The sequence below is a fragment of the Haliotis cracherodii genome, unplaced genomic scaffold, assembly GCF_022045235.1.
Source record: "Haliotis cracherodii isolate W230 unplaced genomic scaffold, xgHalCrac1.p SCAF_1, whole genome shotgun sequence".
Taxonomy (NCBI): domain Eukaryota; kingdom Metazoa; phylum Mollusca; class Gastropoda; order Lepetellida; family Haliotidae; genus Haliotis; species Haliotis cracherodii.
Genome location: NW_027266264.1, coordinates 28,778,793 through 28,792,258, shown reverse-complemented (window position 1 = coordinate 28,792,258; position 13,466 = coordinate 28,778,793). Strand labels below are relative to the sequence as shown.

The 13,466-nt window shown below is 39.2% G+C and overlaps 1 protein-coding gene across 1 annotated transcript in view; it reads left to right on the top strand.

The window, feature by feature from the left end:
- LOC139462845 (U3 small nucleolar RNA-associated protein 15 homolog) overlaps positions 1–13,466 on the top strand; it is a 125,570-nt gene that overhangs the window by 26,712 nt on the left and 85,392 nt on the right. Inside the window, exons 5-6 of the mRNA XM_071244542.1 lie at positions 7,887–7,941; positions 8,532–8,657. Of these exons, the coding sequence (XP_071100643.1) occupies positions 7,887–7,941; positions 8,532–8,657 (181 nt within the window). The remainder of the gene's footprint in view (positions 1–7,886; positions 7,942–8,531; positions 8,658–13,466) is intronic.

Below are 13,466 nucleotides of genomic sequence, written 5' to 3'. Positions count from 1 at the left end.
TACAGGTCATTTGAATTCAGTTTTGGCACATTGATTGTCAGATATGATGAAGATAGTTTTCACCAGTCTTTAACTTTCTGGGTTAACTTAAACTTCTTTTTTATTCGGGCAAATTTAGACAAGAAATCGCATTAGGGGGCTTAATGGTAATTTGGTTATTACAGGAAAAATGTCATGTGTTACTCTTACCAAGCTGTTATGACTAAACTTTGTAAGTACAGGGTTAGGGTAAGGGTTTTAGAGCACTTAATTGGGATCCAGAAGGGGGTGCAGGGGATGCCCACCCATCCTTTTTTTCCACTTTTTGTTTTTGCACTTTTTGAAAATCAATGTACTTACTAGCATAACTACATACAATGTGTGAAATCCATTTCTGGTGTCCCCCACCATGATATTGCTGGACTGAATTGCTGAAAGCGGCGTGAGACACAACTCACTCACTCCCTTTTTGGTTGGCAGTGTTTGAAATTATAGAGGGCCCTGGGTAAGTTTGCTCCCAGAGTATTTGAGAATCACCTAAATCTTTAGTTTTAACATTAGGGCAGTGACCAGGATTTGCTTAATTTCGAACACTCGATAGTCTTGGGTTGACTGGGGTGTGTTGTTTGTATTCCAAATGGGGGTTTCCCATACACCTCTTTTTATTTACATATTTCTTTCCTTATTGATACGACTCAGCGTTAGAAATTGGCACTAGTCCTGTAGTCCCTACCAAACTGCCCAATAGTAAAGATATCGTAAGGACTAGTAGGAATTGGCCCATTTTAAGGGTTTTGCTATATGTTATCATTATAAGGAGTAGTGGACAAAAGTGTTAGTTTCTAACCCTGAGACTTGCAACGTCTTTAACCCCTTTCTATCTAAAATTTCTGCAGATAGCTGCAAAATTGCTGATGTGCATTGGGTAATAATCTCTTTCACTCCATTTGAAAACCATGGCTTCTACATTAAAAATAATCTAAAGTAGCATCATTGCCTGATTGACAAATATTTCCCAAAACAAGTTTTTCAAGATTTTGTCTTTTGCTTTGATTAATTTATTTCATTTTATAAAAATGAAGTTTTTAACAACAATTAACTCTTTCATTTCATGGAATATAATCACTATCATTAGCATGATTATGCCCGATTGACTGGCCTGTTTGTTTCTCATAAACTGGTGTCTCAAGATTTATTTGTTTTGCTTTATATTTTGTTACATAATTAAATGATCACACTTGAAACAACACTAAAACCCTTCCATCTGAAAATATCTCACATGAAACATAATCACTAATATCATTAATGTGGGATTGACTAGGGTTGTAGATTTCCCCACCCAGCAACTATGATCCCCCTGATGCAAGCCCCCTGGGGGTAGGGGAATGTCGGTGTTAACCAGGTTTGATCTGGAGACCCCGAGGTCAGATCCAGGGCCCTGGAGATGATTAACAACATCTACTGCACAATTCTCAGAATTTCTGGCGTACTTGTAGAATTTGTCCAAATTCTCTAATGAAACCCGATATAACTTTCGATTCGTTTCCCATCTCATGTGGTTCTGTCTGGTGCCACACCATTGTGATGCCAGTACTCCCTGGGAAATATTCCACCTCTCCACAGATATAACTTTGGTAATTTATGAAGGTAACATATCTATCCCATGATATTGTGATAGCGTGTTAACAAATTCCCAACAAAGCCTGGCAAGGCAAACTCTGCATATCTCGTCAGATGGTTCTTTATTGATATAGATACTCTCAAGATAAACTCCTCACATTCAAATCCCCCTGTGCTTCATACAACTGAAATTCTCCAATTTGGAAAGCATTTTTCTGGCCCTTTTTACCCTTCAATTGCGACTTTAATTGGCAAAATTGATCAATGAAAAAATGTATGGGTTTTTCTATCCCGAAAGATATTGAAAGAAGTGTGGTAGACTCTCTGATGGCAGAGCAGAACACTGGGCTAAAATTGTAGGTCCTTGGCAAATTAATTTGAAAAGGAAATATTTTTTGCACATTTTGTCTGCCTATTGCTCATGTGTGAAATTAATCTGGAAAATAGTTTCCCTTGTTACGTACGGATTCCTGCTCTGACTCAAAACATTAATCCCAGAATGAAAATAGTTGCATATCTTTGAAGAAGCGATATGCTTGTGCATTGCAGGAGAAATCAACGTTGAATGTAAATATCGGTTTTTGATAGCTGTTGTGTACAAGTTTGTGGACTTGATCGATTGTATCTGGAGTAGTTTACATACCTACTGTGGGGTTGCGATGTCTTGAAACATGTGTCGAGCAGATTAATAGTCTTTTTATTATCAAATTTGCCATAAGAAATAGAGCACTTTTGATGATGATTGCAAAATAATTGATGTTGATTTCCCCGGAAGTTGTACATTTCATGGACGTAGGTTTTCATTTCTACTAGTTTTTCCTCCCACATGTTTGATGATATTTTCATATTTGGTAAGTGCCAGCCACGACTCCTGACTTACATCAAATTGAAATTGTAGTCCTCATCTGCTTCATTGATTAACAATTACAATGTTTATTTATTTTTAATATGTTTGTGTCAGCACTTCTTTTTCAAGTGATGGATTTGTCTAAAAAAGTAATTCTGGCTTTTAAACTTGTTTAAATTTCCTTTAAATTCAGAAAAATAAACGATTCTTGTTTTCGCATGTTTTCGGACGCACAGTTTTTAGCGGATCAAGTTGGATTTATGAAAATAAGTATTTGTATTTCTTTTACAAATTAATTAATAAGCATGTAAATGCAATTAATAATCTTGGAACATATTTGTAAGTTGTAACCAGAACCCCCTGGTGATGAAGTGATTCATCTACAAAGTGGTAATTTTAATTGGTAAATGGATTCCTCCTTCCCTGATGTGGTATTGAGAGCATTCAGTTAATTTGCTTCTCTTTCAAGCAATGGCCATTCCTGATTTCTCCCAAATTTATCTCTGTCCCACATGTCCACTAAAGCCAGCCCCCCTGCTCCCTGAAAAATAAGCTTAGTGACATTTTAATGTGCAGGGATGAAGAGATGCAACAAGCATCATGTGGGCTGCACATGACAGGTCATGACCCCAAGGTCGGTGCTTGACCCTAAACACTCGACCTCCTCATTGACCCCTGAACCAGGCTGCATTGACCAACCAGAGATTGTTGTATGTTGATTGACAGATTGACGAGAAATTGACTTGCCCCTTGCAGTCAGGGTGTTTGTGAATGACAGGTGACATGGGGAAAGGTTATTAGCCAGTGTTGTAAATGATACTGATTGTCAGGTGATATTAACAAGCTATAACACTCAGCTGATGAGAGAGATGGCCACTTAGAAACATCCCTGGCTACATGTGTCATTTGATGCTCTGTTGCAGAGGCTGTCAATGATTATCTGTGTAATTGAAAACTGGGTGAATGTGGATTATGATCTTGTGTTGTTTGTATTGGATGCACTGATATCTGTATTCAAGACGTGGACAAATAATGAAGTTAATATCTTTTATCATGCTATTGAGTGAATGGGATTAACATTTTCTCTATTTAACCGACTGTCTCCATTTAAATTAATGGCCTGACCCAATCAATAAAATAATAAATCATGAAGTTAATTTTTTTCAATAATTGAAAAAGTATGTATTACTAAAATTTAAGTAAAATATACATAAATATTTCTTGCAACATTTAGGCCAGGTTTGTCCGTTAAATATGAAAATATATTGGTGAAATGAAGTGAGTTTTATATGGGACATGTGGTATGAGACACTTCATAAAAACAGTTTTTGTTATCTAAAATAAATCATTGTGAGACTGTAAGGTATGGTGTGAAATCAGTAAGATATGTTGTATTATAGATATAGTTGTGGTTTATAAGATATTAAAAGGCAATCAGTTTTCATACAAAGAAATTCAAATCACTTTATGATTTTTTGTAAAAGAAAAGAAATCATGGATACTTACTCAATAAGAAAATGTTCCAGCTGTAGCAATTATATCAGGGAGGCAGCCTCTCGTGATTCAACCTTTTGGGGATTTGTCGGCAGAATTGTCCCAGAACTGCATGTATGTCACAAGAGCTGACTGTCAAGTGAGGATTTTGTGGTTACAGTGTTAGCCTGGCCTGGTGCGTCATCTTTCCTCAACAGCATTGATAGTTGCTCATGACATCAACCACTGGGTTGCCTGGCCCACATTTGATTATTTAAATGCTGTGGCAATGTACCTGGAACTTTGCAAGCCACAATGTAAAGCTACTCTCGTTCAGTCAAGTGAAACAACAACTAATATCACAACCAAGTCTTCAATGCAAAATTGATCAAACATTTAGTGTTGCAATCAACTTTTCATTTAAAAATTTAAAAAAAATAATATTTTTCAAAAACATGCACAGGATAATTAAAATATAAATTAACTTAGGCTAATAGAACACAAGACTAACGTTGTGACAAACACACTTTTTTCTTAATAGTACTAATAGATTTTTAAATATTTATTTGTGTTTGTATTCAATTTAACTATGACTGAAATGATTCTTGTCTTCTCACTTTCTGTTAGAGGAACATGATTAATACCCAGCTAACCAATGTTAACAGTGCAATATTTCTCTGAAAACATTCTAAACACTTTGATGGTTTGGTAATGAGAACTTTGACTGGGGCAACTAATTCCAGATGTCTGTGAATTGACAGGAATCAATGGAAGATACCAGATGAGGAAATGGTTCTGGAATTCCTCGATGGTTTTAATTTGTGGAATGGTTAAAGGGAAAGTTATGATTATACATGTAATAACAATTATTTTGTTATAAAATATGCATACAGTCATTCATAAATGTGAGACATAAAAATTCAAACCATTTGTTTCAATCTTTATTAAACATTATTAATCACATGGTTTGTTTCAATCATATGGGACATTTGTTAATTATATGTTTTATATTTTGTTCAATTGAAATGTAAATTTTAGCAAAATGTATCCTATGTGGTCAAAGAATCTATTTTTGAGAAAGGGACCCAATCCTGCACACATTGCAATTCTAGGGCAATAGACATTGAAAATTAGTTTTCAGAAAATTAATTATGGAATTAAACCTGTGAACCCGTTTTGTGCCCACATAGTTTTGTCTTTCATCGCTGGTCAGAGGGTACAGGTGTATCATCTTTGGAACGACTGTTTGTTTATTTTCACACCTGGTTAATCTATTGTCCAGCATTATAGCGTCCTCGACCTGATTGAAGGGTTGAGTGTTACCTGTGTTGTGATCTCCGTTGACGGTGATGTATTGAGGTCGGGACGGTGCAAATCAGCAACAGTATCCAGCCCTGGGTTATCATTGTTTCCACAGAGAACCAACTTACTTTTTCATGTGTTTTGTAAACTCACAAAGGATGGGCAAAAAAGCAGGAAGTTTGAAATAGAAAACAATCGTGTGATTTGACTGTATTGTTTGATGGTAATCTACAAGGTGATGCAGACAGACTGCAGGAAAGACCTGGCCTATCTGCGTCAGAAAGACGAACATTGTCAGCAACACCAGCCTTGATATCCTGGGTGAAAATCTAACTGACAGACATATGCAACTTCATTAGCATGGAAGTCTATATTAGTAATATCAGGTTGCGATGGGGATACAGTTTTGACCAGTGGATGCTGATGGAGATGTATTGTTTGTTGGATGGGGTGAGAGTTGATGAACAAGCTTGGGTAAAAAGAAAGCATTTTTTGAGATTCTCAATTGTTTTTCATATAAGATATCTTTCAAGATGGGTATCACGGCAAACTTTTTGAAAAATATACTTTTGACAAAGTTGGCAGTTAGAACCATTCTGAAACTTCCCAGCATTTCATGCATGGGATTCTTGTGTGGAATTGGTCCCAGGAGGCCCATACTAGTTGTCAGGAGAGAGTAGGATCTATATATAAAAGATAATTTGTTCCAGAAAATACTGAAAAAAAAATATAAAGAAAAAAAAAATATAAAGAAAAAAATTGTTTGCTGGTTATGCTGGATGTGTCCTGAAAAAAATATATGTTGAAAATAAAATTGTTTAGCTTCCCCTTTCACAAAAAAATTGTATATCTTCTAGCAGTGTCTAAAGCAGTGTCTAAAGCAAAGCATTCTCTGTCTCCAACAATAATCACCACTCCTAGTTAATAGTGTTCTGAAAATTGTATATCTTCTAGCAGTGTCTAAAGCAGTGTTTAAAGCAAAGCGTTCTCTGTCTCCAACAATAATCCCCACTCCTAGTTAATAGTGTTCTGAAAATTGTATATCTTCCAGCAATGTCTAAAGCAGTGTCTAAAGCAAAGCGTTCTCTGTCTCCAACAATAATCCCCACTCCTAGTTACTAGTGTTCTGAAAATTGTATATCTTCTAGCAGTGTCTAAAGCAGTGTCTAAAGCAAAGCGTTCTCTGTCTCCAACAATAATCCCCACTCCTAGTTAATAGTGTTCTGAAAATTGTATATCTTCTAGCAGTGTCTAAAGCAGTGTCTAAAGCAAAGCATTCTCTGTCTCCAACAATAATCCCCACTCCTAGTTAATAGTGTTCTGAAAATTGTATATCTTCTAGCAGTGTCTAAAGCAGTGTCTAAAGCAAAGCGTTCTCTGTCTCCAACAATAATCCCCACTCCTAGTTACTAGTGTTCTGAAAATTGTATATCTTCCAGCAATGTCTAAAGCAGTGTCTAAAGCAAAGCGTTCTCTGTCTCCAACAATAATCCCCACTCCTAGTTAATAGTGTTCTGAAAATTGTATATCTTCCAGCAGTGTCTAAAGCAGTGTCTAAAGCAAAGCGTTCTCTGTCTCCAACAATAATCCCCACTCCTAGTTACTAGTGTTCTGAAAATTGTATATCTTCCAGCAATGTCTAAAGCAGTGTCTAAAGCAAAGCGTTCTCTGTCTCCAACAATAATCCCCACTCCTAGTTAATGGTGTTCTGAAAATTGTATATCTTCCAGCAGTGTCTAAAGCAGTGTCTAAAGCAGTGTCTAAAGCAAACCGTTCTCTGTCTCCAACAATAATCCCCACTCCTAGTTTTATAGTGTTCTGTTTGCCTTTGTTTTATAGATGTTTATAAGTACAACAGACTAAGTTCACAATACCATCATAGTACTACATGCTGTGTGTTAGTGTTTCAGTTACTGTAGTAATACATGTATGTAGTTAGAATGCCTCCAGTCCTGGCCCATTGGTGTCTTTGTGGCCCAAATGTCAGAATTGTTGTTCTCAGTAATTGGGGATCTGTTAGTACTATGTTCTTCAGATGTATGAACCACATCAGGACAGGGATATTATCAACATGTTTCTCATTATCAGTTAAGACATGGTTTGTGAATTAGGTTTTCAGGGCAGAGGATAATTTTTGTTTTTGTACATCTGGATTTGCTATGAGTTCTGTAATGTGAACATTGTCAGGATTTTAATGGAGGGGTAGAAAGAATAAATGTTGTCTGTTCCACTGCTAAAGAGGAAACTGAAAAGCTTGCGTTACTGATCCCGTTTCACAGAGCTATCAGTTTGACTATCGTAAACCTATGTACAATCATCTTAGTGCTATTATCCCTTGGATGAACAGGGCTCAAGTCCCATCTTAGTACTGAGGTAATCATTTGTGAAATGGAGCCCTGATCATTTTGAAAGTAATTTATTGATGAGAACAAAAAAATTGGTGAATTAAAATGTTTTTCTTCCTTGTTCAAGCATCGCTTATCCTTTGTTTTCATGAAATTCATGAAATATAAAAAAAAACAATGCAATGTTAAAATCATGAAACAAATATCTCTCATATTTTGTCAACCATAAAATATCTGTGGATCACGTTGTTCCTGGCCCTGCCTTGTCACCTGTCATGTTAATTGATGTCACACACTGACAGCCTGGTGTTGTTCCCCAGGACTATGTGAGGTGCGGCGTATCCAGCATGGCCAGCACAGACATCATCCTCACAGGTGAGTCAATGTGGGAATCATGGCTAGGTAGCAGAAGAGTTATCTCCCTTTATTGCCAAACTTGGTCTTGTTATATCATCAGTAAATTGCATTTCACCCTGTGAATAATTCACAGGCTCTGATTGATGAAAATATTGTTGTATTATTATTGCTTTGGCTGGGAGGACTAGGGGTATTTTAAGTGATTGTTTAAGTAAAGAAATAGACAATCATGATTCAGAAATACTTGTATCTACATGCTAATTTCGTTCTCATGGTGTGAATGTCCAAGACTATTTCTGTTATGTATGTAAAAGTATTCAGACTTATGGGACCTCTTTAACAGAAATAGTACCAGTAGGTAATATGAAATTGTGTGGAAAACAGTTCAAAATATACAGGAAAAATCAGGGAAATACATTATGACAAATAAAACAAGTTAGAGTCAAATTCCTTCTGAAAAGAAATATATTATATGTGTAGTCAGTATCTGCCATAGCTGCTTTTTGTGTTAAGTGTTCTGTCAGATCTTCATACGTGGTGAACAAAAATAATGATTTTCTCTTCCCTTGTGAGTAGATCGAGCTACTAACAGTGTGTGTTTTCTGCAGGTTCTTATGATCACACGGTTCGGATGTTTGACACTCGGGTGAAGGGAAGCGCCATGACAGTCGACCATGGGTACCCGGTAGAGAGCCTTGTCATGTTCCCCCATGGCAGCATCTTCATGTCAGCAGGTGGGTGGTACACGTGGTTGTCGGGGAGCACAGTTCCACCTGAAATGAGGATTGGGTGGTTGCGATGTGTGACCTGGTTCATTGTGTTGTTGTATCCAATAAAACTCACTCACTCACTCACACACATGTGAAGATCCGGCCAGAATAGGTTAAAGGCGACTATGATGATGTCATTGAAAAATGCACTTAGTTTATCATTAAAAACATAATTAATATTCTCTTTTTTTTAATAAATAGAATGCTCCTGGTTTGGAGACAACTGGGATGGTGATATATGGCATTATTAAAGTATGTCCAAAACATTATGGCACTTTCAAACAAAACATGAGCAATTCTTTTTGTCAAACACATGTGAACGTTATACTATAATTATGAAATATCTCCAAGCCAACACCACTGAGAGGCAGTCAGCTGATGGTTCCACCTAGATGAATCATCCCCTCTTTGTAATCACTGAACTCACTCAGCAATCAAAACTGGAATTCAGAATTGAACAAGTATGTGAATCTAGACAATCACTATCTCCATCACCACGTTAGAATGGAGTCTTTGGCTCCTGAAGGAAGTGGTGTTATTGATGCCAGGACAAGCCGACATATTGTCTAAAGCAAACTATGTACCCCTCAAACTTTGATTAGCAGTGCCACTGTATGGAAAAGAACTTTTTTAATTGTACGATGAAAATGCACCATCTCAAGCAAGTTGTGATGTTAATTAAGTTTTTCAAATTACAAATTCCGAGCAGCGTGGTGGGTCGGACTTGTGTAATTGTAAGGCTGTGTTGGTTGTGCCACTGTTGTTGATGCACAATGTTAATATTATTCTGTCAAAGCATTCCATGGAATAGAAAAAAAAAACGGTTGTAGAAATTAATCTGAAACATTTACAATTGATAATGGTGACACCCCTTCTGCACAAACACCCCCCCCCCCCCCCCACACACACACACACTCCCCCCCCCCCCTTCAATTTGCCTCCCTTAGTTGTAGCAGGATCCCAGATAAGCACACTCTTTGAGCTTTTCCCATTAAAAGCTCATGCTTGTCGTAAGAGGCAACTAATGGGATCGGGTAGTCAAGCTCGCTGACTTGGTTGACGCATGTCAGCGTATCCCAACTCTCTCATAATGGTTCCGGGGGCACGGGTGGCCCAGTCGTCTAAGGCGCCGCAATTCGCTGTGCAGAGTTGCGTCCCCTGGACATGCCAGAAACCTATGATTGTGGGTTCGAATCCCGGTTCGCCCTGATTATGTTTCTAGGTTTGTCAGCACCATACCCGTGCTCGTGGGTTTCACCGAAGTGGTAAACGTCTGAGACCTGCATCACTTGGGGCTTTCCTCCCACATTAAGCTGACACGCCGTGATATAACTGGAATACTGTTAAAAGCGGCGTTAAACCCAACTCACTCACTCACTCACTCATAATGGTTCCCCAACAACTATTTCACTTATATGAAACACTTCATTGGTGATGAAAATTCCACTATACTTTTTATCTACCTCTAGGAATTTTAAAAAGTGTTTATATTCTGTTTTAAGTTTGTTAAAACAAGCAATTGAGAATGTTGACATTTGAAACCTCGATGGTCTGGGTAACGATCTGCAGTGGGACTGATGTGTTGTAATATGGATAACAGGACATGCATTGATGTATGCCACTATTTGCTCAGGCACTGTTGGCGATATTACAACCTCACACACTGATTTGTCTAACAGAAATATCCTTCATTGAAAATAGATTTTTACGAAAAACTCATAATACTCCTCTCAGATTAAACTTGGGAGCTTAATAGGTAGTAATTACATTTTTTCCTTCCATTTGACTTTGTAAGTTAATTTCATGAGGAAACTTTGGCAAAGTCATCTGTTATAGATGAAAACTTTTACTAACTTGTTTTTAACATGCACGTGTGCCAGAGCGTTAGTTTTGATTGTGTCACCAATGAGTTTAGCATATTGGGCAGGGTCGGAGAGAGCGAACTTCTTCCAAGTTGAATGATTGTTGCAGAAAAAGTTGGCGAAGATTATCAATATATGACTATGACAAATGATGTGAAAATGAGGCAGCCATATTGCTCTGTATGTAAATATTAATGTGCTAATGTGTCTTATGCAGCAAAACAGACAGATTAACCATGAGAAGAAGCGATGAAAGTGTTTTTTGATGATTTCCCTTGCACATAACATCAAAAAAGACATTTTAATTGGCCAGCTCCAGCCAGTAATGTAAACAAATAAAGGAACTTTGATTACTGATCAGCCCGCTTATGAAGTTGTCGATTTGAAAAGTTGTTTTTGAATTTGATTTTTTCTTTATTGTGTCAGAAAGCTACAAAGCCACAGGGAATTGCCAGTATGATTTAACATCACTGTGAGAGTGTGTTGATGATTTATTAACAGCTCTTGATGCATAATGATAGTAGCAGGTAGCAGGATCGAGTCTGAAATAAACGTGTGATACACATCTGTACGCAGGAGTAGTGTTCATGAGTGTACACACACACGTATTGGGCCAGAGGCACCTTGACGGAAATGTGCGGGAGGGAATGGTAGAATTGAAACATTTGCATGAAATTAATAAATATTTAGAAAAGGAAAATATATATAACTCGCTGAAGAGCCAAGTGTAGCCTGGCCTGACATTAATGTGATATACACATGGTAAGATTGTGATGGATTGTGTGTGTTTGTGTGTGTTTGCGTGTGTTTGAAGTGTGTGTACTAGTGGCCTCCAGTATTATAGAGCAAAGTACCTCATTCATGCTTTCACGTTTCGGGGTGGGGGGTCCCTTGTGTAAGGTGCCATAATTTGCTGTGCAGAGTTGTGTCCCTTTGCATGCCCCAAACTCATGATTATAGGTTTAAATCTCGGTTTTGCCCTAATTATATTTTTAGGTTTTTCAGAACTTTATCCAAGCTCATGGGTTTCACCAAAGTGGTAAATGACTTGCATCACTTCGGGCTTCCCTCCCACAGTTAGCTGGCAAGCTGTAATATAACTGGAATACTGTTCAAAACAGCATTGAAACCAACTCACTTCACAATTCAGTGACATTGGCCATGTATCTAATTTACTGGGGAGAGTTGTCCCCCTTATGCATGCCACGATCCTATGATCGTAGGTAGGAAGCCCAGATTCACCCTGATCATTTTCCGCACCAAACCCATGCTTGTGGATTTCAGCCAGGTCGTTAATGCCTTATATCTTAGTTACTTCCTTTCCTCCACTTTAAGCTGACAAACTGTGATATACCTGCCAATACTTTCAGAATCCCCTTGTTTCTTGTTGTTAGTTTCCATAGACATGGGGATTGGGTGTCTTGACTTGGCTATTTGCATGACATCATTCCCAACAGCATGGATTCATTGTTTCAGTCACTGTTTTGTGGATGTTGCAGTCTCTATCCTTAAGTGATGATTAATGTATATGAAGGAAGTGTTGATTCCCAACAGAGCTTCATTCCACTAAGCAGTCTTTAGAGATTGTGACCCTTGCTATCCTGTGCTCGTAAGACAAGATGTGCTACCCCGTGCTTGTAAGACAGGACCTGCTACCCGGTGCTTGTAAGAAAGCACCTGCTACCCCGTGCTTGTAAGACAGTACCTGCTACCCCGTGCTTGTAAGACAGGACCTGCTACCCCTTGCTTGTAAGACCAGACCTGCTACCCCTTGCTTGTGAGACAGGACCTGCTACCCCTTGCTTGTAAGAAAGCACCTGCTACCCCGTGCTTGTAAGACAGGACCTGCTACCCCGTGCTTGTAAGACAGTACCTGCTACCCCTTGCTTGTAAGACAGGACCTGCTACCCCGTGCTTGTAAGACAGGACCTGTTACCCCGTGCTTGTAAGACAGTACCTGCTACCCCGTGCTTGTAAGACAGGACCTGCTACCCCGTGCTTGTAAGACAGTACCTGCTACCCCTTGCTTGTAAGAAAGCACCTGCTACCCCGTGCTTGTAAGACAGGACCTGCTACCCCGTGCTTGTAAGACAGTACCTGCTACCCCTTGCTTGTAAGACAGGACCTGCTACCCCGTGCTTGTAAGACAGGACCTATTACCCTGTGCTTGTAAGACAGTACCTGCTACCCCGTGCTTGTAAGACAGGACCTGCTACCCCGTGCTTGTAAGACAGTACCTGCTACCCCGTGCTTGTAAGACAGGACCTGCTACCCCTTGCTTATAAGACAGGACCTGCTACCCCGTGCTTGTAAGACAGGACCTGCTACCCGGTGCTTGTAAGACAGGACCTGCTACCCTGTGCTTGTAAGACAGGACCTGCTACCCCGTGCTTGTAAGACCAGACCTGCTACCCCCGTGCTTGTAAGACAGGACCTGTTACCCCTTGCTTGTAAGACAGGACCTGCTACCCCTTGCTTGTAAGATATGACCTGCTACCCCCTGCTTGTAAGACAGGACCTGCTACCCCGTGCTTGTAAGACAGGACCTGCTACCCCGTGCTTGGAAGACCAGACCTTCTACCCCTTGCTTGTGAGACAGGACCTGCTACCCCTTGCTTGTAAGACAGGACCTGCTACCCCGTGCTTGTTAGACAGGACCTGTTACCCCTTGCTTGTAAGACAGGACCTGCTACCCCGTGCTTGGAAGACCAGACCTTCTACCCCTTGCTTGTGAGACAGGACCCCCTACCCCTTGCTTGTAAGACAGGACCTGCTACCCCGTGCTTGTAAGACAGTACCCACTACCCCGTGCTTGTAAGACAGGACCCCTACCCCGTGCTTGTAAGACAGGACCTGCTACCCTGTGAGACAAGCTAGAGGAGAGAACTCTATTTGGATGAACTGTTGCACT